At 51.7% G+C, this 26,676-nt stretch overlaps 10 protein-coding genes across 10 annotated transcripts; 5 read left to right on the top strand and 5 right to left on the bottom strand.

Moving 5' to 3' along the window:
* Positions 1-1,311: 1,311 nt before the first annotated feature.
* N7506_009866 (C2H2-type zinc finger protein) lies at positions 1,312-3,361 on the bottom strand (the record flags this gene model as incomplete). The annotated part of the gene is made up of 2 exons (XM_056959159.1): positions 1,312-1,477; positions 1,539-3,361. 2 exons carry the CDS (start codon positions 3,359-3,361, stop codon positions 1,312-1,314), a joined length of 1,989 nt encoding a protein of 662 aa, XP_056808549.1.
* Positions 3,362-7,031: 3,670 nt separating this feature from the next.
* Positions 7,032-8,498, bottom strand: N7506_009867 (putative Golgi transport complex component Cog5; the record flags this gene model as incomplete). The annotated part of the gene is made up of 1 exon (XM_056959160.1): positions 7,032-8,498. One exon carries the CDS (start codon positions 8,496-8,498, stop codon positions 7,032-7,034), a length of 1,467 nt encoding a protein of 488 aa, XP_056808550.1.
* A 792-nt stretch (positions 8,499-9,290) lies between these two features.
* Positions 9,291-10,453, top strand: N7506_009868 (class II aldolase/adducin domain protein; the record flags this gene model as incomplete). The annotated part of the gene is made up of 5 exons (XM_056959161.1): positions 9,291-9,567; positions 9,635-9,895; positions 9,948-10,080; positions 10,156-10,324; positions 10,379-10,453. 5 exons carry the CDS (start codon positions 9,291-9,293, stop codon positions 10,451-10,453), a joined length of 915 nt encoding a protein of 304 aa, XP_056808551.1.
* Positions 10,454-10,927: 474 nt separating this feature from the next.
* Positions 10,928-11,647, bottom strand: N7506_009869 (protein SYS1; the record flags this gene model as incomplete). The annotated part of the gene is made up of 2 exons (XM_056959162.1): positions 10,928-11,297; positions 11,403-11,647. The coding sequence occupies 2 exons, from the start codon at positions 11,645-11,647 to the stop codon at positions 10,928-10,930; spliced, it is 615 nt and encodes a 204-aa protein (XP_056808552.1).
* A 415-nt stretch (positions 11,648-12,062) lies between these two features.
* Positions 12,063-12,513, top strand: N7506_009870 (cytochrome c oxidase subunit 6B family protein; the record flags this gene model as incomplete). Its single annotated transcript, XM_056959163.1, has 2 exons — positions 12,063-12,293; positions 12,394-12,513. The coding sequence occupies 2 exons, from the start codon at positions 12,063-12,065 to the stop codon at positions 12,511-12,513; spliced, it is 351 nt and encodes a 116-aa protein (XP_056808553.1).
* A 678-nt stretch (positions 12,514-13,191) lies between these two features.
* Positions 13,192-15,924, bottom strand: N7506_009871 (putative RNA-binding protein (Nab3); the record flags this gene model as incomplete). Its single annotated transcript, XM_056959164.1, has 4 exons — positions 13,192-13,739; positions 13,791-14,586; positions 14,663-14,823; positions 14,877-15,924. 4 exons carry the CDS (start codon positions 15,922-15,924, stop codon positions 13,192-13,194), a joined length of 2,553 nt encoding a protein of 850 aa, XP_056808554.1.
* A 659-nt stretch (positions 15,925-16,583) lies between these two features.
* On the top strand, positions 16,584-17,267 carry N7506_009872 (peptidyl-tRNA hydrolase domain protein; the record flags this gene model as incomplete). The annotated part of the gene is made up of 3 exons (XM_056959165.1): positions 16,584-16,774; positions 16,861-17,121; positions 17,177-17,267. The coding sequence occupies 3 exons, from the start codon at positions 16,584-16,586 to the stop codon at positions 17,265-17,267; spliced, it is 543 nt and encodes a 180-aa protein (XP_056808555.1).
* Positions 17,268-17,352: 85 nt separating this feature from the next.
* N7506_009873 (snoRNA-binding rRNA-processing protein UTP6) lies at positions 17,353-18,595 on the bottom strand (the record flags this gene model as incomplete). The annotated part of the gene is made up of 2 exons (XM_056959166.1): positions 17,353-18,450; positions 18,506-18,595. 2 exons carry the CDS (start codon positions 18,593-18,595, stop codon positions 17,353-17,355), a joined length of 1,188 nt encoding a protein of 395 aa, XP_056808556.1.
* A 283-nt stretch (positions 18,596-18,878) lies between these two features.
* On the top strand, positions 18,879-22,055 carry N7506_009874 (uncharacterized protein; the record flags this gene model as incomplete). The annotated part of the gene is made up of 5 exons (XM_056959167.1): positions 18,879-18,917; positions 18,975-19,521; positions 19,573-19,699; positions 19,896-21,837; positions 21,897-22,055. 5 exons carry the CDS (start codon positions 18,879-18,881, stop codon positions 22,053-22,055), a joined length of 2,814 nt encoding a protein of 937 aa, XP_056808557.1.
* A 1,702-nt stretch (positions 22,056-23,757) lies between these two features.
* Positions 23,758-26,036, top strand: N7506_009875 (uncharacterized protein; the record flags this gene model as incomplete). Its single annotated transcript, XM_056959168.1, has 5 exons — positions 23,758-24,868; positions 25,047-25,198; positions 25,262-25,352; positions 25,403-25,875; positions 25,926-26,036. The coding sequence occupies 5 exons, from the start codon at positions 23,758-23,760 to the stop codon at positions 26,034-26,036; spliced, it is 1,938 nt and encodes a 645-aa protein (XP_056808558.1).
* Positions 26,037-26,676: the final 640 nt, after the last annotated feature.

Genomic DNA, 26,676 nt, shown 5'->3' on the forward strand with positions numbered 1-26,676 from the left:
TCTAGAATAATTGTAGTACATGATTGAGCTTTGTAGATGCATAGTTCCCTATAATTCTGTAGATTTTTTGGTGGCTTTCTCTCTGAGTGAAATGATTGAATGGTGGTTCACAGAAGCAGAAGCGTCCAAAGGGATCCCTGGAGAGGCCTAGAGCTAAATGCTACGTCACCTCCAAGTCATATGTTCCAAGGTCACAGCACATGCATCCGGTTCCCGTGTCTGGGCGATTTCAATTCCTTTTGCAGAGAAGGTTCATTCCGAGAAGTATAACTCTTTTTGTGGGGTAAACGTCATTCTCATGGTGACGTTGCTGAAGCTGGCAATTTGAGTTTGGGATTCCTCAATATGCAGAACATGCTTGATCTCACGTGGAATTCCATGCAAGATTCACAGCTAAATATGATCCTGCGACCGGCATTGGATGTACCTGTAAATATACCCTTGGCAAAACCCCGGTGTTCAATTCCTCATTACCAGAAGCATGCAGTTCTACACCTAGCTGTACGTCGCTGAATCCGAAACCCCCGGAGAGTCCAGCCTGGGTGATAATGTGCTGTAAAAATGTATAAATGCATTCCAGTCATATCCGAACTTAGATAATCACAGATATCGAAATACCTCATACGTATAATCCATGAAAAAAACGATAACAGACAGGAACCACCAAATGAATATAGTAAGACACAAAATGAAACCCGAGGGCGAGGTGGGAGATGGGATGAGATGAAGAGAGAAGAAACGGGCAAGAGAATGCGGATAGTGAAATGCTACCTCGGCCAGAACGGTCGAGGATATGAAGAAACCAAATGATCGATAACCTGGGTATCGTCATGCACATGACTCCATCCATACAAAGCTCCCCTCCCATATAAAACGCCGAACATGCAGTTCAAAGACGACTTGAAAAGAAGACTTAGAACTGACCCCAAAGAAAACCCATCCGGAAGGAAAACAGTAAAACAGTAACAAAGGCATAAAAAACAAAAGACTCCTGAACACAAGTGAAAGAAAAAAGAGTGGTCACATTTCCGGTCGTGTATCAGTCGTCATCAAAGTCGTCAGTTCATGAGGAATTGGCTGCCAATGGCAGGTGGGAGAGATTCCGAAATATATAAAAAAGAATTGGAAAGACCACGATGGCCAATTGGAGAGGAGGAGGGGCGGAAAGAGTGGTTGATGAATGGCGATGGCGAGGTGAGAGAAAGGGTGATATGTCAGATGATGGAATATGACCGCTATCCAGCGAGGATGCGAAGATTCATATGTGAGTGATGGTGTAAGATGGCGAGAGAAATTTTTTGTCCAGGTAATTTACAGAAACAGCTTCGCTGCTCCTTTGTTTTCACTAGTGGCGACGGCGACGAGAGCCTCCAGACGGCCCATGCCCGAGTTCCGGGCAGAGGAGTCTCCGTAGATGTTGGATCTAGGATCTCTGTCGTTGCTGGCTTGGTAATCGTCCACATGTGAGGATTGTCGACTACACATCTGCGACGGCATTAGTAAGGGCGATAGCCGTCCGATCGGAGAGAGGGTCCTACCGGTGGAGGGTGATCGGATGGTAGGGGGAGTCGTTGGGTTCGATATATCCACTGCTATGCACAATCGCTGGATGGTACTCGAGCGATGCAGTAGACGGGGTGTGGACACCGTCGCTGCTGCTAGAATCCTCTGGGGATGTACGGGCCGGCCGACTGCTTGTTGAGAGGCTTGGACGATGGGAACGGTGTTCCTCGGGGCTTCTCTCTGCCGTTGGGCCAAATGTGGGTTGGTAGGAGGATGACGGGCGGGAAGAGACATTTTGAAGTTCGGCAATGGTTTGCTGACTCCACTGAGACGCAGAGGCAGTCGACGGGCGCCGGTCCCGTATATCCAATCCGGTGAGGTTATGATGCAAAGACATGTCCCATGACACATGGCCACGACGATGGCCAGGGCCAGAGATGGGTGGAGGTGGGCGGTGGGCTGGCTGAGTATAATTGAAACCAGAGCCAAAGGCCTGGGCGGGGTGGCCTGGCGGCGGGCGGTTCTGACCATCGATCTGCATGGGGCTCGACTTTCGAGCAGGGGGAGTCAATGGCTGCTGCTGGGAGACTACTTTGTCAAAGCTCTCGATACCGGGGAGTCGAGGCGGGTTCTCTACGGATCCATTCCCGCCGAACGACGCCGGCACGGTGTCGGGTGTGTGATAATGGTTGAGACCACTCGTGCCGGGTCGTGGGAACCCTGTATACGATGAAGGGTGCCAGGTTCGCCTGCGCATCTCTGCCTCCGCAGCGCTGAGCGTACCCTCATCGCGAGATACAGAATAGTGAGAGCTCGCGGGGCTTGCGAAGACACCAGCAGCGTTTGCATAAGGTGCACCGGCGGGGGCGTGGTAGCCTGGAGGATATACGTTCATATGCTGACCCAGGAACGGGTTGCTGCTGGTCGGCACGGAAAGACGACGTGCAGCTGTTTTACCCTCCCAGAAGCCATGTGACGTGGAAGACATGGGCGAGGCGTATTGAGGACTTCCACCCACCGGTTGAAACATGTTCGAAGGCCCATATGGCGACCCTGCCGCAGGTGGGCCGGGTACACCTCGGATCTGACCCGGTGGTGTACTCGGAGGCTCCCCCATAGACTCCATCGCGAAACGGGACCGAACTGCGGGGTCATTTGCCATAATCAAAGGAGGGGGTCGCCGGCGAAGCTCCGGAGGTTGACTGAATGTTGACGTTGTGGACGCAATGCTCGAGGTGGATAGATTCCTGCTATGACCTCGACTGGGTCCGCCTATACTGCCACCGGTGCCTGCCCGCGCCCGTCCCGGTGGACGCACCCTGTCCGTACGGACTTGACGTTGAAACCGTGTACCTGTAGCTGCCAGCGAATCCCCAGGGATTTCCTCATTGACATGGACCGTCTGAGCATGTTGTCGGAGATTGTCGAGGCGGGAGAAGCGCCGGGAGCAGTGGCACTGGAAGGGGCGCTCGCCGGTGTGCTTTCGAATGTGGCGAGCCAGATGTTCGCTGCGGGTGAAGCTCAGGTTGCATGGAGGGAAGTCGGTGCAGAAGAAGCGTTGACCCTTTTTCTTTTTGGAGGGCGGGGCGTTACTCCCCAGGTCCTGGTCGTGATCGGAGTCCTCCTGGTCGTCGGAGTCTTGCATGGGTTCGTCGGACATGGAGGGCGTTCGGACATGGGTCACTGTCGTGCGGGATGAAGCGTCGCTGCTCCGGCTGTGTGAATCCCCGTCCGGAGGGTGATCCGTCGAGGCTGAGCCGTCCGGGGTGACCGGCACGCCATTTGGGATTGCACGAGGTGTGGCTGCTCCGTCCATCGCGTGGTCTTCGGAGGTGTTGACAGGGAGGAAGGAGGCCATGCTGGCCGACGTAAGAGGGGAGGCGGGAGTGATGTCAGGCCCGAAGGAACGTTCCCTCACCACCAGGGGTCGCAAGGCTGTCCCGATCGGAATATTCACCCCGGGGCCAGTAGGGATTCTATATGTCCGTTATGGCAAGTCGTAGCAACCGCGGCACTACGGAGAAATCGGGATGCAAGAACACGGCCCGGATTACCTGTGAACATTTGCGCAATCTCAGCAATCAAGGTCCTACAACACTCAAGGGAGAAGAGAGAAGCTAATTCGGAACGTACGGTTTGAGGTCACCCCTCTCGTATCCTCTTTCTCTCTTTCTCTCTCTCTCTCTCCAAAGGAGGGGATGTGGGGAGAGAATAGAGGGGTGTGAAGGTGGAATGTGCGGGAGTCCAACAAGGACGCAAGGGGAAAATTGGGAGAAGAAAAAGGGAAGAGATTAGCTGATCGCAACCATCTCGAAGCCAGGATTATCCTGAAGGAAAAGTGAGATTAGGGAGAGTAAGTTCCGACCAGCCGGAAAGCGAATGAGAAAAGGAAAAAGAAAAAAAAAGGCAAAAAAAGCCGAAGTCACAGAAGTATCGCAGAGAAGGAAGAGAATGGTGACGATGAGAGAGCTTATCGGGAAGCGAGGGGCACAGGAACCTCGAGACTTTCCGGGGCCACCGATGCGAATCATCAAGTGTTTCACCAGGGAAAGGCACCAGGCACGTTATGATTCATGGCGGTTCTAGATCTTCAATCTTCTGGCTATTGTAACTGAGGAGTAAATAGTCTACAGTCTATAGTCTAGAGTCTATAGTATTCACTCTATCTAGAGTAATATAGAACAGCGTGGTCATGTACGATATAGAAGCAATATCGAAAAGTCCTTGACGTTCACCATTCTCAGACCCTGGAAAAGAGACGCCAAGCCTGAGACAAGTTTGGTTCACGTTGGGTTCTGAGAGGTCGAGACTCTGTGGAGATATTAGGGTTGCTTAGGTTCCAGGGCTCTCTCTCCCTTGCAGCTCTCTCTTTTCTTGTCCCCCAACCACCTTAACTAATTAGTATTTAGTATTCCAAGTCACCTACTATGTATCAAGAGAGTATCTGACTGGCTACGGGGGAAAGACTTCCGAATGGTCCGCCCGATACGAACACTCTCACATGGGTACTACGATCTCAACGGTCCGAGCTCACTGAACAGACTGATCGGATATTCAAAAAGAACTCGTCACCTCTTGACTCCGTACAGAGATCCGGCTCCTCCGTTTCAACCGCTTTCAGGTGAAACTTTCACTCTGAGATCTCATATTTCATCAAATCGTGCCTGCGTGGAAACTTTGAAACCCTCCCCGCAAACGGTAACTGGGCGTGGGTGCGCTGCGCGGTACCACGTCTGATCCCATGGCTCGGTGCTCCCTCTCTTCCTGGTCGGAGGTTGGTGACGCCACGCTAAATGAAGATGAGGTGCTGAGCTTGGTACATGTGGAGAGGTACGGAGTTTCCATATGATCCACAGAATGCCATTGGATCGTGGACAAAAGGGAAGACTGGAGACATGGGTAATCTACAACATATTACGTTGGACGAGGGACGGGATATGATTCGACCCATGTATACTGTAGATCGTCTATGATCGACCTCGACCCCTCCTTACCCCTCATACAAGTATCCCTGGAATAATATCTAACCAAACAGCTTGTTCATATGGTATACCAGGAATGTACATACTAATATGAAACAAGAAAACAAGAAATGGGCCGACTTTTATGATTGGTGATCAGGAACGGAGTATACAGTAGGTACGGATACAGAGGTACAGAGGTACGGAGTACAGAGGACAGAGGTACAATACCTATACATCTGCAGGGCGCCACGGAGGCTGGCACGTAGGCGCACGGCCAAGTATAGCCAGGTACCAGCTGCAGGGCTTATCGATAAACTTGAAATCACCGGATCGGCGGTACTGACGTCTACGACTCCGAGTCCAAGGGCTAACTACTGAGAGGGGCTCCAGGCTAAGGGCTAAAATTTCCGCCCCGATTTCGTGCCATTGGATACGTCCAGCGTTTCGCCCCTGGATTTGCCTTTCAAGCGGTCTGCTTATCTGCAGTGGTGGCCTGGATCCAATCAGAGATGGCTGCATCTCATGCCAGGCCCATCCATGTACCTGATTACGTGTGTTGTACCTGGCCACGTTACGATGAGCCGCCTGAGATGTGTACTCCGTATATGTGTAAATGGCTTCCAGGCCTATAATTCCGTATAATATGACCGTTAAGCGCTTAATCAATACATTTGAATCCTGGTATTCAAAATTAAATCAAGAACCTATGGTATTCTTGTAGATTTCCAATCTTTAATCTAAATTTAGGTTGAACCCCACTATACAAAGTAGTTACAAGTACTCCGCCCTCTGTACTCCGTACGCTATGGACAACAGAATACTCCTCCGTACGGCTGGGAATATGAATACTTAAATCACCCTTACGCGTCCCCCCCCAGGTACACAGCAAAAAACCTGAAGCCAGTTCACATGTGAAAAAGACACACGGACAAAGCACAGCGCACTGCCTTTTCCAAGTCTCAAAGCCCGCCATCGAAGCCCTCTCATTGGAGATCAAATATCAAAGCCCCTCTCATTCACATCAGTCTGCATCTCTGCATCCAGGGCATATTTGACTCAACATGCAGTGCGCAACGCCAGCTCCCAGCCACATTCGAAATTGCCTCCCCCGGGCCCTGCGGTGGTGCGCCTGGTGAGAGTCATCTGACTGCACCTCTGTACGCACATCCAGTCGTCTCTCGTCAAATCGCTGATCTGCAGACGGGGTACGGAGTACGGAGGGAGGACAGAGGACAGAGTAGATCTCGCTTATCGGCGGAGGGCATATGCATACGGCCACGCTTCCCGATCGGAGGTTTTGGGGGCTTTTTGTTGTGGGATTTTGACTGTGCTATGTACTCCGTAGATGTATAGATGTAGATGTAGATGTAGTCCCGATAACCTGGTGTCACGGCTGCTGGTTCCGAGGATCGGGGGAAAAGAAGTTTGTTCCTAGTCAGGTACACTAGTGACTAGTCGCTACGGGGCTTGGGGCTGCTGCTTGGTACTCCGTACCTGGAACTTGGATCCGGGGTCCCTTTTGTCTTCCAGGGATCCGTTGTTGGTGCAACCGTGCGGTTTCCAGGGGACTACTTTTTCTCTATGTGGTACGTTTGCGCTGGAGTGTTTGTAGATTTGAAGACAAATGTCTATACGTGTAGCTGCATCTTGGAGGGTTGAGACACGGGACCAACTTGTTGATACTTCGGTTTTGGCGATCATGTTCCACCTGGATTTGTTATGTTGCTGCGCTATGGGCGGCCATTTCCGTCCCCGCTCTACGTTGTTGCTAAAGCAGTTGCCTGTTGCAAACCAAGACACTAGACGAATGCAGATAATGAAGAAATTAGGTTGTATAGCCAAACACGGTGTATGAGACAGCGTACGGAATACTCCGTATGGAGGACCCAGTGTTTGGTAAGAATCAATCTACGTGTATCTCATTCTCTGAATGGATTGAGGTACGGAGTAGTTGTGGACCCCTCTCAAATTAGATCTGAGCTATCATAATGACAAGCCCAACTCGGCTCGAAAGTCTCAGATCCAGCGCCTCATGCACGTCACACGTCTTTTGAAAATCGCATTTTACCGCCCTAATGGCCCAACAACCGAACTGACCATCACAGCCGCTTCTCGCTCCCAGTTGCCCACAACAACCGTGTCCGTTCCTGGCCGGCCCTTTTCGGCTAAAAGGCTTGTAGCAGAGACCTTGGACGCTCGGAGCACACACTCTTTGATCTCGGTTCTGAGGCGATCGCGGTTGGATCGGAGGGTGCGAGCTGAGACTCCACCTCGACTGACGATCTCTTGTACTCGGGATGTGAGAGATGATGATGCGATGGAACGCCAGTAGTAAGAGGGAAGTGACGAGGTGTCCAATGCTTGGAGAAGAGGTTGTAGGAGATTTCCCTTGCTTGAGTCCACTGCTTTGGGTTCGGTGGAGGGTTCGGCTGGGATCTCGGATGTGGCGCCTGAGGCTAACAGGGGATGCGGTGGGGGACGAAGGTTTCGAAGAATGTTTTCAAGGGCAACGATGTCTTGGCATCTTGCCGAGATATCGGCGAGGGTCCTGTCCATGGTGGGGAGCTGGGAGAGTGCTCTGGCGAGGGAGTTCACAGATGTCATGATCGCTGTTTGCATATACCCTTGCAGGGTTGATAAGAGAAGCTCGGGCTTGTAGTCATCGACGGTAGTCGGCGATTTCGGTTCAGGTGAGAGCAGATATAGAGTAGTGGCAGCTGTTGCCAACCGCGTTCGTGCATCGCGTGCTTGTTTGTAACCAGATGGCATAGACGACTGCCCATTTGAAGTATTTGATGGGTTCGAGGAAAGAGAGAAGCGATTGATAGTCTGCTGCGCTCTCGATTTAACCATGTTCTCAGCCGGAATGACAAATTCTCCACGTAACGTGCGGATGACCTTCACGCGCTCCAAGCCATAACCTTCCTCGCCCTGCGCTGATGCGGAGAACATTTCTCGCAGACTGATGATCGTATAGGCCGCCCTTTCCAAGGCCCGGAAACTATCCTTTCCACCAGGTGGCGAAGCTGCTCCCTCAGCCCCTGCTGAGATGGCTGGCCCTGTTGCGCCCCGGCCTGTGATCTCCGCAACTTGACTCTCCAGCTGCTTGCCTAGGGTCAAGCAGCGGGTGACGGCCCTTGCTAGCCGAACCGTTGCCAGCGAGTTCTCGGCGGCCACGCGAGCTTCGTCAGCCGCTTCCCATTTCTGCAGCACCTCCTTCTGGAGACGTTCGTATCCTTGAGTCACAGAGGCAATCTGCGTCCCGGACTCTTTGAGGATGTGATCAGCGGCAGCCGTCTGATTTTGGGTATGTGACAGCAGTGGAAGTGCTGACTTGGTCGTCAGTGTGTGAATATGGGTGTCAATCTCCTGGAGATCGAAGAGCACCCGGGATAAGGGTGTGGATAAATCCAACGGGGTATCTGTGGCATTGTTTGTGCTTGTAACCAATGTATTGGCAAAAGAGGACGGAGAGAAGTCAGGGTCTAGGAAGGCCTCATAATCTATGTATGATGGATCAACTTCCGCCATTTTGATGATCTAGACCACAGACAATCTCAGGGTTGCATAGAAACAAGCGTGAGGATGCGGGATCAGGTGATCAGCAATTGCATTGGTTGGCCTCGTGTGAGCACCCCAGGTAGGTTCTCGGCTTTAGCTCGGCCTCCAATGGGCTGATATTGTTTAGACTTGTTTAGACCGGGGAGAAGAGGGATATTGGCCAGTTGTGAGATAGCCCACATGGTAGATAAGAATCACGTGGTGATAGGAGACATTAGTCAGGGGCCCACTTGAGCAGGTGGTGTCCGGTCCGGGTGTTGGCACCCGGATACTTCCCAAGTTGGACATCATACATCACCTGGGCAAGTGTTGAATATTCATCGTCAGGATTTTTGAATGTATAAATCTTCTACCTTGATCAAAGTTGGAAGCAGTAGGCATGGTCCTATCTTGTCTATTTCACACCGTGAAATGTCCCTTCGAAAAGAGGATTGGATTGTATGAATCCATTCTGTCACACTTATTCATGTAGAGTAGTATGCTCGTAACTACGGAGTACTTCCACGCTGTATATGGAAAATGACTGGCCAATAATATCTCACATATTCAAATGCCAGAACGAGAAGAACTCAGTGCAGCGCCTTCCATCGACAGAGCGGGGGTTCTCCAACCCCACAGATAAGAGGGAGATCGGGTGCCAGCCCGAATGTCATTTGCTGCATTAGCCGGTCTCCAATTACTTTAAATAACTCCCCTGTCAGACTTTGGATATCGAAGTTCTCAGATACCAGACTGCCTCACATCCTACTATAAACAATTACTATGTCGACATCAGCTACAACTACTCAGCAGGCTGGACAGTCCGTTCGCCTGACCAGCGAAGACCAACTACCTCCAGTCCCCTCCGCGGCGAACGATGCATCATTCCAGGGCCTTGCCCGGGGAGGTCGAAACGGCACATTGAAACTGCGAGGTATCCCCACATTCACAGACTTACACGAGAAGCGCAAGTGGATGAGAGAGCACATGGCAGCCGCGTTCCGGTACTTCGGAAAGCTGGGCTATGGGGAGGGCGTTTCTGGACATATCTCCATGCGAGGTAAGCGCGATCTATAGAACTGCCCAGGTGGTTTACAGACTTCTATGGCTAAATCTCACGCATTCAGACCCTATTCTCAAGGATCATTTCTGGATGAACCCGTTCGCGAAGCACTTCTCGACTATCAAGGCTTCGGATCTTGTTCTCCTAGACTCTGATGGATTTGTCGTCGAGGGTGGAGCTCAGCTGCCAGTCAATGAAGCTGGATTCCTCATTCATTCTGAAATTCACAAAGCTCGCCCTGATGTGGTCGCTGCTGCCCATACACATGGTATCCATGGCAAGACGTGGAGTTCATTTGGAAAGCCTATTGAGATGTTGACTCAAGGTAAGGCCTGAAAACGAGTGTGACATGTCCTCAATATTGACGAAATTTCAAGACGCATGCAACTTTTATGGTGGATTGGGTGTCTATGAAGACCACGGCGGCATTGTTTTGTCCAACGAGGAGGGACAGGCCATCGCAAAGGCTCTAGGTCCTACTAATATCGCTTGCATTTTGCAGAATCATGGGTAAGCTTGGACACTGCGGTAGTGGCAAGCCAGCCGCAGACAGCGATTGACGATTGCTAACCCGTTCATATTCAGTCTTTTGACCGTTGGCCGAACTGTTGACGAAGCCGCGATTCTTTATTCCATGCTCGAGAATGCTTGCCACTCACAGCTAATGGCCGAGGCAGCAGCAGCAAACGGTCTGCCAAAGAAGATCATCGCAGATGAGGCCGCTAGATTCACTGCACAGGCTGCTCAGAATCCCGTAAGTATCTGTGCTAGCCGTCAAACTCGCAGGGTGTTTGCTAACATTTCGCAGCATAATTTCTACACCGAATTCCAGCCTGAGTTCGAGTTGATTGTCGAAGAGACCAACGGAAGGGTTCTTCAGTAAGAGAGTCGTCGACAAAGCTGGCTTATCCCTGGCATATATTGAATTAAAACATTGAAACTTCATGACTAGTCATTCTGAGAATATGCAATTTGATGTGTGAGCTTAGTTAATTGCAAAGCTGAATCTGGAAAAGAAGGATCCCTAAAACGATTTATAATGAATGCAAGCAACCTTGGAAACTAACTTTCCTTCATTGAGAAGAATTATAAGTAATGATTTTGTGCATTCTTTCAGATTGACTTGAAGGACACACAAACGAGGTATTAATATAAGCAGGCATCGCAGAATGAAGAATGGAAATCAATTCCTTCAAAACAAACGCCATCTATACAGATGCAACCGCCGCAAGGGTATACAAAACGGAAAAAAGGCACCAAAGAGCTCATGGCAGAGCCGTAGGTCGGCCATTTGAAACAAAAAGCAGAAAGAAAGTCGTTCATAGCCTCAAGCATCCAAAATGCAAGAGCAAGGGTTTCATACAGCATGATCGCCCTTGCGATTCATATCATCCATTTCATATTCCTGCAAGCTGCGTTCTCGGCCCCGTCCTCGACTGAAGCTGGAATCTGCCTGGCCATCGCCACCAGAGGGCTGAGACGAACTAGCTTGACTGCTACCGCCATGCCCGCCAAACTTAATGGGCTCGAGTTCCCTTCTTTGACAAGCCCACATGCCGAGGAAGATCATCATAGCCGCGCTGGCGAATTGAAGACCCCACCAGAGCAAGTTGGACGGAATAGACCGGGTGTAGACAATTGTAGTCACAAGATGAAGGAAGTGAATCGTCAAAGCGAAATCCGGGACCAATTTCGACCGGGAAACGAACAGAAGGAGGAAAATGACGCTGCGAGCAAGATAGTCAGTTTTCGTTCCAGATTGTGAGTTCAATAGTCCCTGCATCGTAGCTTCCTTCCTCACACCACACCACAGGGTCCAATGTGCAACTCACCTAACGAAACAATTCAACATCCAAACCAGGCCCAGCATCCATCCAATGGTCGTATCGCCGCGTATAGTGTCCCAGCCAAATACCAGATCTAGTGAGAATGGCGCGCCGTACACGACCGTCGTAAACAAGATGAGCACCGTCGCGCAGACATAGTATGCAGCCTGCAGCAAGAAGATCTTGCGAATGATCTTGAGCGGAGGGAGCTCGGTACGCGACCCCGCGGGTGGACGCCGGCGCGCGGGCATCAACTACAACGACAAAGGGTCGTGAACCCTAACCTTCGCAAATTCAACAAAGTGCCAAAGTGTCCGGATCCAGCTCGGGGCTCCGTGCAGGCGCAGGAAGGAACATGCGACAGCGTCCGGCGCGGTGTGTAGTGTATTCAGAAAAAGACGACAATTCGGCCAGTAGCGTCGGTCCTGAAACCAGGAAAATATATGCAGAGTTATGCGGCGTGGAGGGTGGGAGGTTGAAAAGGGTCCGGAAGATGGAGATCGCCTGCCTGCCTTAATCAACAGTCTTGGCGGTAGGCCCGACCCGCCGACTGCGAATACGGGCCCTTTTGCATTGCATCTACAGTCCACGTCTACCCTGTCGACTCTCCTACGTACTTGACAACTCAATTACAACCACTACCTCTTTCACATTACGCTATTCACAATGGGTTGGATTCCTTGGTCTTCCGGCGACTCGAGCAAAACCACAGCCTCGGACGGCGGCCGCATTGCACCGGACCGAACGAGTCGCGCGCGCTGCTGGGAAGGCCGCGATCTGTTCTTCGCCTGCTTGGACAAGAACGATATTCTGGACGGGATCAAAGAGGACGGCAAGGCACGAAAGAAGTGCGCTAAGGAGGTCGCGGAGTTCGAGGAGGCCTGTTCAAAAAGCTGGGTATGTACTGGGATCGGGTGTCTGCGCATCATACGATCGTTCCTTGGACACGGGGACTGTTTGGCTTCTTGCAGTTATGCTGATTCTGAGCTTTGTCTAGGTGAAATACTTCAAGGAAAAGCGAGTGATGGAATACAACCGGGATAAGACGATTGAGCGGATTCAGAAGGAGGATGCGGCCAAGGTCAAGGAATTGAAGTCGCAAGGATGGACTAAATGAGAAAACTAGGGGATTTGGTCGGCGAACGGCTTTTGTACACTATGTAGCATATCCACTCTTATCACGCATCCTGATGACCACTTTGTTACTACGCTCGAGGATGGATGTCTCGAGGAGTTGTATCGCAATTTGAAGAGATGTTCAGGTAGTTCACTTGGAGAGACTGGATTAATCATGTGCATTTGATATAGGCACCGAAAAGCTCATGGTCATTAGATCACCGAGCTGAATGTTGGTGACGGGTGACTTTGGCACGGTCATATATGGGCTGAGAGCAACATAAACAGAGGTAAAGAGAGCATCTCGAGACCAAAGAGATCCACATAATATCCACATGAAACCGATAAAGAAATAGTCACAATAAGCAAAGAGTCAAGAGTCCAATGTTCAAGACCGGTCAACGCCGTCCAAGGCGCCTTGCCCAATATCTATCTTACTGCCCCGAGGGCTCATGGCAAGCAAATGAAGATAAACAATAGGAACAAAAGAAAACGAACGCCAGGTGTTGCAAAAGCCAGCCAGTAGCTAGCTATAATCAATATAAGCCGAGACGAGCCATTAAAACCAATAGACAAGAATGCGAATACGCCGAGCTCCAGAAATGAGAAAGCGCGAGTTGAACTTTAAGTTCGTATGAGAAAGAAGAATGATGAATAGGATGGTAGAAAAGTCGTAAAATCATTGCTTCCATCTCGCAAGGTGGTTCATCAGGTTTTGGACCTGAGGACCCGTGGGCGGTTGACCCTGTTGTTGTTGGTGGCCACTTAGGCCTTTAGCCAGGAGCGAGAGCAGGTTCGGATCGGTGACGACGGGTGCGTTTGGAGGTTGAAGAGCGAATGGTGGACCTGGGAGAGGGGGTTGTTGGGTGTTCGGCATGGGGGGAGGCCGGTGTGCATTGGATAGAAGACTGGCCAGGTCCGCTGGAGGTGGATTGGGTGAGGAGAAGGGTGATTGGGTGGCAGAAACGGGTTGTGAGTGGGGAGGGCGTTGAAGTGCCGATAGAAGAGACGAAAGGCTAGGACCGTCCAAAGAGCCAATGAGATTTGCGATGTTGGGAGGATTCGAGAGGGTGGGCAAGCCGGGCTGGGGAATGGGGAGAGGCGCCACTGGAGGGACGCCAAATGCAGGGTTTGGCGCAAAGGCAGTCGGTGCAGCACCTCGCTGCATGGCCTGAGCCTGGTGGCTCAAGAGCTCAGCGGACAAGTTGGGCTCGAGCTCGGGATAGTCTGTGGAATATATGAGCTGATGTTGCATGAATGAACTTTCAATCTACTCACCGAGAAAACGGACGTTGTCGAGTCCAGCGGTCCGATCGAACAGCTGCAGAGGCACCTTTCGGGAAACTTGATTGGGGCGCGACAGGCGGACCACTGCAAGAACACCCTCGATGAACTGGCGATGAACTGCTGCACCGAGGGGTATCCGAGGGCCGAGTACAAGCACATCCACCCGTAACCCACGATTGCGAAAAGCATTTTCTACGTGAAGAACAAAGTTCCTGTGAAATGTTAGCAGCTTGATCCAAGAATGTCCACAAGGTTGATGCAACGAACCTGTCCAATTCTTCCAAGACAAGAAGTTGCACCTCTGGAACATCGCGCGGGACTCGTCGCGGCACAGGCAAATCTGCCTCGCCTTCATAAACACCACGGGGCCTTGGGCTGACGGTGCGGTAGCGCCTATCTCTCGAGTATGGGGAGCGTGGGGACCGAGGTGAACGGGGCGAGCGAGAACGCCTTCGCTCGCGGCGATCGAATCTTTCGGGGGTTCTATCGCGCGACCGATATCCATCTCTGCTTCCCCGGAAAGGTCGCGGGGAAGGTGATCGAGGCGGCCGATAATCATCGCGCCTGCTGCGATGGGAAGCTTCTTCGCGGAAATCGCTAAACGGCAAGCGACTTGGTTCATAAGGTTTGGCACGGTCGTAGCGATCGCCAGGGGCTCGAGTGCTGGGCCTTGCAGGACCGGCCCGGCTGAACTCTGGCGACCGTGAGCGACGTGGCGGGGGTGCACGGGAAGGTTCTGGTGCTGGTGCGGGACGCGTTGATCGCTGAGGTTTTGAGATTTCCAGATCTGGCAAAGGGTTAGAAGGCATATCAGAGGAAAGATTGCTTATCATCCGGTACTTACGTATCTTTCTGCCCCGCACTATAGCGCCCTGTTCAACCCCCAGAGCCGCATGGCATGAGCCCGCTTCCAAAAACTGGATGAATCCATAAGCTTGCTTGATCGAGATCTGGGCAAGTTTTCCGTATTTGTGGAAAATGTGAAACATGTCTCTCTTGGTCACTCTTTCGGTAGGAAGATTACCTGTAAAACAATTGTGAGAACGGGAGCAAATCTGAGGCTGAAACGATACTTACCGACAAATAACCTGGAGCCCATTGGGAATCGATCCCAGAGGCCTTCGGTGACATAGATCCGCTCATCGTGTAAAAATTCATCGTATTTCTTCTGGACCTCAGGACCCCAAGGTGAATCATCGTCGATTCCCTTGATCGGTCGGCCCTGCTTATCGACACGGCCTTTCTTGAGTGCCAACAAGGGCTCCTGGGAGCTCTGGGATTCAGGGCCGGTGGATGGGGTCTGGACACCCGACGTGGGCGGGATCGGATTGCCAGCTGGCGCGGTTCCAGCTGAAGGATATAGCTGGGATTGGGGCTGGCTCTGCGTTTGGGGGTTACTGGGAGATGTATAGGCTGGGAAATTGACGTTATGGGTGGACGGATGTTGATATGTGCCGTTGTCTTGGGTGTTATGGGATGGGATAGACTGGGCCTGGGCATGGTGGGTGTGATGGGTAGGGACACCCTGGGATTGGAAGGATTCGTCCACTGGTGCTTGATGGAAGGACGAGGCTTCAGCTGTCGCGGGCCCGGGCATGGTCGCACCGGGGCCCGGGTGAGAGAGGTTGTCGAGCAGGTTTTGGAAATCGACTCCGCCCGTCTGAGGCCCCGCATCCTGCTCTGAATTTAGTTGATCCGACATCCTGTCCGTATTGCGAGCGTGGTCTACTTCGCTCGCGGAGACCAGGCCCTGGGATGCCGGATCCCCCGGAGCGGCGGAGTAAGAGGGCTCGGGGGGAGAGAAGGAGGCTAGAGGAGCAGCAGTTTCGGACACCGAGGGTGGATTGGGGTGGTATGGCGCAGAAAAAGTTCCATTTTGCGCATTTTGCGAGGCATGAGAACTACCTGGGTGACATGGTGCTCCCTGACCATCTAATCCTCCGTGCGACCATCCATGTGTTTCCTTATGCACCGGTTCGTATGTGGAAGTATCGTTGAAGATGGGGTCCATTTGGTACTCCAGGACTGGGATGTTGGCTGGCTCCGGAATATGCAGCGGTCGAGGGCTTTCCGGAGTCAGAGTCTTTCCGCGAAAGTGAAGTGCTTCATCGGGACTGGGCGTCATGTAGACGAGGCGGGCGTTTCATCTACGAAGAGAATGATAACAGGTGGACAAGTTTGAAGAGGCGGCCGGGTCGGATTTTTCGCAATCGCAAGCTAAGGTGGGGCGATGGGAAAAGATCGGGGTCGGGCCTGAGTACCCTGACGAGGAAAAGGGGCGGAAAGAGAATTACCTTGGGGAGCTTCTCAGAATATGAAGAGGAGGAAGTAGAGTCAGGTGAGCTTGACGGTTACGAAGTTTCCCGTTTTTTGCATTTTAGTCACTTTTTGGGTCACTTTGGGAGTATTTGGGTTCTTTTTCTTTTAAGATCCGGTTCATTTAGCCTTATTTTTACAGGTTCTGACGCAAGACTTTTTGAAAAAAACATACTGGTGTTTTTTTATAGAGTGGTTTAGAGTAATTTATAGTATTTATAGTATTTATAGTATTTGAAGAGTAATTTATTAGGGATAGTCGCACTTTCCACCAATAGCACCGAAAAAGGGATATGCTTGATCTTAAACGCTGTTTGACACGCTAGCGGGGCTAGACCTGCAAGATCAACTTTACCCTCTTGCATTCCTTCATTTCATTAGTCAACTTGCCCATCTGCCCAGGTGACCTCTGTAGTTATACTCGGGGTTACTGCGAGTCAGTCACTGTCTGTGTCTCTCTTTTGTTCAATGCATTGCCGCTCTTGGCGCATACAATCCCTCTTTCCGAGGTTCTTGAGGGGATTCGCCTCTCAAACAGACCAGGACGTCCAAGTTGCGAGGGATTGGCTCAAGACCCTCAATTCCAAAACCGTCCCTCGCCACATTTGCGAGGTCTCGTTCAGTCGGTCCAGCGGTCCGGGCGGCCAGAATGTGAACAAGTCAGTAAAACTCCACTTGAAGATCAATACATGTATGAAGTACAAGTATTGTACATCGTGATGTCGCAATTGCTGAATGTGCGCAGAGTGAACTCCAAAGCCACTTTAAAAGTCCCATTGGGGTCCCTATTGCCTTTGGTCCCAAGACTGCTTCACCAGCCCCTGCGCGACTCCCGTTACCACGCCGACCGATCCCAGTCTTTGGTGATTCAAGCCGACGAGGAACGAAAGCAGTCTAACAATGTGGAGTCATGTTATGACAAGCTCTTTCAGTTGTTACAGACGTCGGCTAAGGCCGTCATCCCCGGGGAAACTACCCGAGAGCAGCGAGACCGCGTCCACAAGTTGTAGGTCGACTCCGCCACCCCCCTTGCTAACTACGAGGCTAACCAGCGTCCCAAGGCAACGGGCACAGAACGAGGGTCGGATCAAGGCCAAGAAGCAACACAGCGAGAAGAAAAGCAGTCGGCGGGGAAGTAAATACGATGATTAAGAGCACATGTGCCAGACCCTGAATTGTTTGGTTTATATCCGATCAACGCCTAAATGCTAAGTACAAATACCGGGGGTATGCGATGCTACTCGGAGGCCATGCGCTCCGCCTTGAGGACGGTAGCTGCGATAACTTGCTGCAACGAGGGGTCCAAATCCTCGGTCGCCTGGAGGGGCTGGAGCCAGTTTACGACCTCGCGTGCAAGATCTTTGCCCAAGGGATACTCTCGGAGGCGAGCAAGCGAGCTGCCGAGCGCCCGCGGGAACTCGGGTGATGTGACGGGGATTCCGGCGGTCGGGAACTTGATATAGCAGATCTGCGTGCGCGGGCTGGACGGCTTGTTCGACCGCATAGCCTCGAGGACGTGACCCAGGACCTTCTGAAGGCAGGGCACATCGTGGAATTCCCAGACCATGTCAAAGAATTCCTGACCGAACCGATCATCGTGATCGAGCTTCTTCGAGGCGGTGTCGAAGATGGCGAGCGGAATAGCACCGCTCAGAGCAGGGGTAGCGTTGAGAGTCTGGAGTGCAACCTGATCCACCTCGGCGTCATCTTCCGTGCTCGGGTTGATGTCCTCTTCCGTGAGAGCAGGCAGTGTAATCTTATCCGCATCGCGATCATCGAGATCCGCTCCCTCCACCGGCTTGGGCTTTTGGCTCGCTTCGTCGAGGCCCAAGATCTTCTGACGAGCGACAAGCTTCGCAATGTAAATCAACTCCAGCTTCGCGTACTGGGTCCAGATCGCCCGCGAACTCTGACAGAATCGCACACCACGCTGCATGTAACTCCGAGCTTGTGTCATATCTCCATGGTCGTCAAGGCAATGTTTCGCAGCGTAAACCCATAAATCAGCGCTCGTAGGATGTAAGCGCAAAGCATCGGTGAAAATCATGGAAAGCTTCTTGTGGGCCTTTTGTTTTCGGGCATATTCGATGTATTGGACCCAAAGGCCGAGATCGCCGTGGAACTTGCGTACGGCGCGGTCGAGAACGAAGAAAATGCGTCGCTGGCCGTTGAAACCTGCCGACCGAATCCCAAGTCGCTTCACCCGCTTCTTTCGCAAAATGTCGAGGTTGATTTCGTATTCCGCATAGCGCACAAAGTCCACCGGTTGCGCACCACGTGCGTTGAGTTTGTGCTCGAAGTCGGATCGCTTTTTGACAATTGAGGAGATTTCATCCTGGAGGTATGCTGATCAGCTGTCATTCTACAGGCAAGAACCGTCTGCGGCGTACCTTGGTAAAGAGCTTCTTGCGCTCGTATTCCTTGAGCTCGGGAATGGACTTCTCGAGGAAGTATCGAGCCTTATCAGTTGCGGCGGCCATGGTTGTTGTTCACTGAAGATTCAAAAAAAAAAAAAAAAAGTCGGCATCCCGCATTGAAAAAACACCGATCCAGCCCCAGAAGACGCTAGCCGCATGCGGTTAGTTCAAAGGACACTCAACACCACCGAGGGATCCGGTTGTTTTCCTTCAGGGGCCGTTTTGCTCGTGACATCTACTTCTGTCGTTCTCTTTTTTTGATTTTTTCATTTCTCACGTTCTTTTCTTTTCAGACTTGTTCTTTTGACCTTACAGGTGCAGAGCTTGCTTTACCCTCTGCGCCGCCATGGCTCCCCGATACAAGGACGGAGATGCCGTGGTCGCCGTAAGTTCCAATTGATAGCTGAATTGGGGACGCGCCACTGACCTGACGTGCATATAGATCAATGGCAAATGGGTCGCGTGGACACACACGGTCTTTGCCTACGCGGCCTTCATCAGTGCGCTGATTGTCGGCGTGGCTTTGCATTACCACAAGATCGTCCAGAACGAACATTTCGGCTACCCAATTGAATGGTTCCCCTCCGTGTCCGCGACCATCGGTGACCGTTACCCCGAACGGTCCTTCTTCCAGGTCTTCATCGCCATTACCTCCGGCCCTCGATTCGCGCTTGTCTTCCTCTGGTACATCCTCACTTCGCGCCCTAACTCGACCCTTCCCAAGATCGTTGCTGGAGTCGGCATTTTCCGAACTCTGACTTGTGGAGGATGGACCTATGTGACATCTACCGATGACCATGATTGGCATGATATCTTCATGATCTCCTACTTGGTGGCCACTTTGCCTTGGACTCTGGGCTGTCTCGCCCTCAGCCCCAACAACCGACGTGCCGTCAAGTACCGCAAGATCATGGCTAGCTTGTTCTTTGGCACTCTGGTTCCCTTGATCTACTATTTCATCCAGCACAAAGTGCACAAGGTTCCTGGTGGTGAGTTTGACACACAAACTTGTGTCGGTTGCTTCACTAACTCGTTCCCAGCTTACACCAAGTACGCCTTCTTTGAATGGTCTCTCATTCTGTTCGACGTCGGCTTCGACGCCATTACAGCACTTGACTTTGAAAGCTTTGAGCTCGTGGTGAGGGATGTCAAGGGTGTTAGCAGAGGGTATGTACCGTGGCTTCCAAAATGACACCACCCGCGTCAAATGTATAATGCCCAAGGCTATATTGGATATGAAAGAAAGCATTGTCTGAATATCTTCTCATTAGGCAGTTGAAGACGACTGCGGACTCTGTCTTGGAAAAAGAGTGTGTACAACCCCATAACGAAGTATACAGACAGCAGTTAACCTCGTAGATAGGAAGGGCAAGCCAGTGGCCAACACCTTCGGCGAAGGCTTCTTTTGGACAGAGATCATCGACGCCGCCTCGGATGTCTACAACGGCTTTGTCTTCTGGACCATTGTGACTGCTCTGCCGGTTCTGGTCTGGTACTTCCCTCTGTGGCACATGGGCATTTCTGGCTACGAAGTTGCCATTGTGTCCTGCACATCCCCGCTGCTCCTGGTCATACCGTCTCTGCGGGCCCTCGCTGTGAGAAACCTGCGTCTGCTTCACCTGGCTTCGCTTGTCGGTCTTCTGGGATACAAGTTCCAGGATCCCGCCAACCGTCTCTTCGTGACCAGCTTTGCCCTGTCGACTACCTGTGTGGCTTGGACCGCTGGATTCTTTGCTGAACGGACCAACTCTCCTCGCCTTGAAGCTCGCGTCATGGCCTGGGGAATTGGTTTGATCATGTCGACTGTTGCCAAGTTTGCTTGCAAAACGAACAACCCACTCTGGCCCATTGTCCACGCCGAGAACGGCGGCTGGAACAAGATTGGTATCTTCATTGCTCTGTTCGCTGTTCTGAGATCCCAGCGGGGTTCGACTATGAGCGGTGGTGATTACCTGCCTGCAGGTGGTAAGAAGGGCTCCTCGGTTCTGGCTGGTGTTGGCTTTGGTGGCCTGATGTTCGCCATCGTCTCGCTTCTCACCGATTCCAGTACCATGATCTCGTGGGTGTGGGACGGATACCCTGTACGTGGACCTCTCGCGGTTCCCCACGGTGCTGTGACTATCTTCGTGATGGGAGCCGGTCTTGTCTATGGTGTCTTCCACCCTCGCGTGGCCGGAAGCTGGACTGCTTTTGGAGTGGGCTCTGTCGGTGCCGCTGTCCTGACCTCGTACCATCACTGGATGGGCTTCTACGGCGCCCTTGCACTCACATTCTACATCATGGCCGTTGCACCCGTCTTGATCGCGTCCTGTGTTCGTCACTCCCCTGCGAGCACATTTGGCATCGGCTTCATTGTTTACGTGTTCCTTCTGCTGTTCCATGTCTGGGTTGTCGCTTATGCCTTTGTGCCCGGTGGTCCCCTTGTGCGTGAGCACACCGATTGGTTGATGCTGACCACCATGCTGTCCATCGGTGCCGGTGTATTCTCCGCGGCTACTTCGAACTCGAGCCGTTCTTCCCGCAAGAAGCCCATCAGCCCCAACAACAAGAGACAGCGTTCGTACTATATCTACGTTCTCGCTGCGCTTCAGCTTCTCTCTGTCTCTGTGGCCTACCTGCGTTTCCCCACCAACGACTACACCCCTTACCACAAGGAAGACAAGGTCGTCACTGCCGGTATCTGGACCGTCCACTTCGGCCTCGACAACAACATGTGGTCCTCTGAGCGCCGCATGCGTGATGTGATCGGTGAACTCGAACTGGACGTCATTGGCTTCCTCGAGTCCGACAACCAGCGCATCATCATGGGTAACAAGGATGTCACCCAGTTCATCGCCGAGGATCTTGGTTACTACACCGACTTCGGTCCCGGCCCTAACAAGCACACCTGGGGTTCCGCCTTGCTGTCCAAGTTCCCCATCGTCAACTCCACTCACCACCTCCTCCCCTCCCCCGTGGGTGAGCTAGCGCCTGCCATTCATGCCACCCTTGATATGTATGGCGAGATGATTGACGTGGTCGTCTTCCACTCCGGCCAGGAAGAGGACCCCGAGGACCGTCGTTTGCAGAGCGAGTATCTGTCCAAACTGATGGGCGACTCCCCGCGTCCTCTCATTCTTCTGAGTTACCTTGTCACCAAGCCGCTCGAGGGTAACTACAACACCTACGTCAGCGAGCGCAGCCAGATGAAGGACATTGATCCTTCTGACTGGGATAGATGGTGCGAGTACCTGCTTTTCAAGAAGCTGCACCGCACCGGTTACGCCAGAATTAGCCGTGACACTATCACCGATACCGAAATCCAGGTAAGTTATTCTGACAACACTTAAGATAATACTTAGAAATTCTCTAACGCATTGCATAGGTTGGCAAGTTTGTCATCGGCGAGCCTGAGCCTGAGAGCGAGACTCGTATCCCAGAGGAGCTGGTCCCTGTTGGCCGCCGTTTCCCTGCTTTGTTCCGCGGCGAGGGAGTGCGTGGACACCGCTACCACGTCTTCGACGAGCCCCGATACTGGCAATAAGGACTGTGGAAACCAGATATCTATAGTGACTCAAAAGTCACAGACCAAAGATTGATTTTGTACGACGTTTCTTAGGACAACACAAAACAGGCGTTTTATTGCCTCATCCTAATGTAACGATGATTGTTGCTTATGTTGGTGTTTCTCAAAGATCCGTGCCCTAACTCGCATCTACCTTGAAACAAAGGTGAATATCATATGTGCTTTTCTTAAAGTTGATAAGCTATACGGAGTATCTCGTGTAGTTCTGCTGCGTCAAGATTTCTTATTTTAGAACTACTTTTCAGTCCAGCCCTCGATCTAAATCGAAATTTCGATCCGAGGTGTCGACGTCAAGTGGGATGGCATGGATCCTTTGTCGCAACTTCTTTGTTCTCGGCACAGAGTTCACTACACAACCGGAGAAAAGGACTCGGCCTGAGAATTTCAAGTCGAATCGTGTTTTTCCCAAACTGCAAATTGCATGATTTAGCTCCTGCACAGCATTTTGCAAGTAGTCCTGTACCGGCAGTGGGTACCAAGTGATGGCAGCGAGAACTCGACTAGAGTGTTCTATCATACATCGAGATAAATCCCCCATATCATCACAGGTTCTAGAAATCACTTATAAAGCTCTTTGTCCAATTTGCCTCGAATCCCACAATTTCCCCTCTCTCAAAGAGGAAGGCAGCCATGTCCCTCTTTCGGACGAGGACCACCCTTAATCCTTGGTGCACCATAACTCGGCTTTTTTTTTTATGAAAGAACTTCCTGAGCCATTGATCTGCTCATGATTCTTCTGGTCTGGACTTGACGCAAACGTAGAGCATCTGTAACCTTACTCCAATGCCTCCGATGTCTATAATTGCGACTTCTGTATGTATAGATAAAACCCAAGCGTCTGATAGATCATACTGCCAGGTCAAATTCACTCTAAGCGTGATGGGCGCAATCTGACAATCTTTTCATTCACTTTGACTGCGTTCATTGGAAACCAAGGCACGCTCCTGTGGTATAGCTTTTTCTTTGAGGGGCTTCCTCTTGTTCATTGGCTTCGTTGATCAAACCTATGGTGCAGCTCTCGTTCTTTGACTGGCCAAGTTGGCCGGGCTGATTTTCTGATTTTTCCCCTCTTCTCGTTGCAGAATGTAGAATTTTAAATTTGATATTCTTTGTATGGTCTTGAATCGGATGATCATTTTCCTCTTGCGCAATAATATTCCTCTCCGAGCTAGAGATTTTTGATTCTAGAAAAGCCTGCCTGTCTGTATACTACATGGACATTGACCATCAAGCCTTGGACCTCGGGAAGGGGCCAGCCTTGGAAGAGTCAGAGCTTGCAATAGGAATGAGATGAAACGTTCTTTGTCAATAGGCTCGACAGGTTTCCAATTCATTTGGTCCAGCTCTGTAGAGATCACAAAGAAGAATATTCCGCGGGATATTTTTATCTTCCTTTGATGGTGAATCCTCGGCACTATAGATTTGTTCTTTGTTTGCACGTTGAGACGAGGCGATCGACTTGGTATTAATATCGAGGTAACAACAACCTGTGAACTTCAATTTCAACAACATTCTGATTCCAAGTTCGAGTCTTCTGCTCAGCATACCGTTCACCACATCAGTAATCTATACATCGTATGTGATTCGATAAACTGCAGATTTCTGACGACTAACAGGCACACAGAAGCACCTATCATTCTAAACTTTGATCAACAACGCCATGGTCTCAACACGATCCAAGGTTGCTGGGACTACCGCTCACCCTCCAGCCCCGTCACTCACCAAGGAGGCAAAGGCCGCAGCAAAGGCCGCCAAGAGTGCGGAGAGGGCTCGAGCCAAAGCCGCCAAAGCTGCTGCCAAAGCCGCCAAAGCCGCCGCCAAAGCCGTGGCAAAGGCCGCGGGAAAGACTTCCAAGAGCTCCAAGAAGTCCAAGAAGTCCAAGTCTAGCAAGAAGACTTCCAAAGCCAGCAAGAAGAGCAAGCGAGCAAAGGCCCCAGAGCCTGAATCCAATGACGAAGAAAGTCAGAGCGAACATGAAGTCGAAGCCGGCCACAAACGGCGCAGAACTTCTGAAAGCGAAGGCGAAGATCTGTATGTGCAAATCAAGCACAAGAGGATTGCCAACAACAAGGCAGTCAGCTCGTCAGAGTCCATTTCAGTGGATATCAAAGACTGGGAGTACTCAGAGGAGCTCCCCGCCCCCAAGGGGTTGAAGACCAAGATTGAGACTGCACTGCCGCAGATTTATATCGGAGGAGGTGCACCCCAGCCCCGTTGGCTGGTTGCCCAAAGCAAGACTATGCCTCTGCCCCCCTCCAACGTCGGCTACAAGCGCAAGCTGTCCGCCAGTTCCAGCTCCACCGATTACGGCCGACTTGTCTGGTACCTCGATGAGGGCGATTACCAGTCCTGGGGTGGCTTGGAATACCCCCAGGTCTTCGAGCTAGCATGGAGATGCTTGGACTTTGCCCTGCAGGACGACGAGTTCCGAGACGAGATCCACGATACGCTTGTTAACGGACCGCTGTCTAAGCATGCGTCACTCAACGAAGGATGGGAGCCCGCTATTCCACCTCAGCCTCTCTCGAGATATTTTGGACTTTCTGATGATGTGTACCTCTGGGATGCCGCTGGAAAGCCCGAGTCCTCGGGATACTACTACCCGGACCATGAGCGACCCACGCTGGCCGTTCGGCCATCCAGGGCTGCAGTGGGACCTCACCAGCATATCTTGACAACCAAGCTCTTGGACCAGATCTCGACTGGGCCTGAGACTGAGCCCAAGGCCCCCGCTCCTTCTCGCGCTCTTGGCAGATCAAAGGCTGCAACAGGTTAGTAATATATTTTGTTTCCTTTGCATCTCTATGCGCTTGAGCCGGTGGGCGTAGCCCTACGTTGGCATTAAGAGCCCATTTCATCTGTGAATTCCCAGCAGTTGCAATGTGACTTGGCCGTATTGTTTTAAGTGCTGTTTGAAGAATTCGCGCTAACTGTTGATTCTCGATTAAGCCTCGAATGTAGGCTCCGTTGTTAGCGACGAGACTGAGAATGATCAGTCCGAGGGCGCCTCGGCCCCAGAGACCCAAGCACCATCCCCCGTGAGCTCTGAATCCGCGTCATCTGCCGACAGCTCTGAATCGGAGTCGCAATCCGACAGCGAGGTCAGTAGTACCCCCACCGATGCATCTTGAGTTTGTAGAGCTGACTATAACAGTGATAAACAGAATGTCCCAATCAGCCCATCCGAATGCTCCCATGATGGACTCTTCAGCGCGGATCAGATCGAACACCACTACAGCGCCAAGGGAACGACATGTGAGTTCCTCTAGGGAGAGTGTTATTTTGAGATGCTAACTCTGGCCAAGTCAAACAAGAAAATTTAGGAGGCAAGCGGAAAGCGTCGGAAAGTGTGGAGGGAGAGGGAGATAGGGAAAAGCGAGGGCGACTTGAGTCGAGTGACCAGCAGGAATTTGGCACAGCTTTAGAATTTCCACTTGAAGAGCGGGGAGAAGTAGAGATGGCGGAGGAGGCACCGAGGATGGCGGAGGAAGCACCGAGGATGGCAGAGGAAGAGGTGATGGGAGAGGCCATGGAAGAGGAAGTGAACTCGAGTGACCGACCGATGGATGAAGTGCCGAATTTGAGGGATGAGGTGTTTGAGACGGCGAAGGAGATGTGCCTGGACGAGCAAGCACGCCTCACAATCTTTCCAAATCCTGTAGCAATTCGTGGACTTCGAATGTGGGCAGGAGAAGATTTGACCGCAGGGAACGGGCCGGACCTGACTGTTCTACCGGCATGGGCTGGAAATCATCGCCCTTTTCAGCCTTGGAATGAAGTGAGTTCTCATCCTACCAGCTTCGAAGGACAATACTAACATCGACCAAGCCTCCCGCCGGTGCAGCAGCAGTCAGAGCACCACCCAGAAGGAATACGAAGCCCCCTCCCAAGCGGCCAGAGCAGAAGCCATTGTCCGACACCAAGTTCTCGTCGTTTTGAAGGATATAGATTTCATTTGTTGCAATGTTTTTGGTTTTTGGTTTTTGGTCTTTTCATGCTGGCGTCTTTTAGTTTATTTCGAATGACTTTTCTGTTTCTTTTTCAAGATTTAATTGAAGTTTCAATGTTCGGATATATGCACCTATCCTCGGTACGTAAGGCTAGGGAAATGTTCGATTGATATATGTAGTGTAGTGGGGAAACCGCACCGCTCCCACCTGTGCCTTAGGCACCCCTGGGCTATTTCTAGCCCCGTTTTCATAGCATAGCAATCCAAGCATTCGACATCTCTCGCAAGAACAGCATCTCTTTCCTATTCCGGTAGTCCTGGGGGGCCTGCGTAGCTCCCTGATCCCGCCGAGCACTGAGCACCCCCGTCGTCTTGTCTGCGATGTCAGACCGCCAGCGCGCTCTTCCCACTATAGTAGATACCGTCCTCGCGGCGAGGCTTGGTACGGCGCTTAACGACAGCATAGCCCGCAGGACTACAAGGCCATTGATTGTATCGATCCCGCCCTGGGCCGTGTCGAAGAGCTGGCCGTCCTCGATCGGAGGTATTTCCGCGATTTCAATGCCGAATTCGACGGGTTCAGGGGTGACATAGCGTCTCGATACTGCGGGTTAACCTGCGAGACTTGTA

This window comes from Penicillium brevicompactum, assembly GCF_028827555.1.
Source record: "Penicillium brevicompactum strain IBT 35665 chromosome Unknown utg000006l_segment0_segment0, whole genome shotgun sequence".
Taxonomy (NCBI): domain Eukaryota; kingdom Fungi; phylum Ascomycota; class Eurotiomycetes; order Eurotiales; family Aspergillaceae; genus Penicillium; species Penicillium brevicompactum.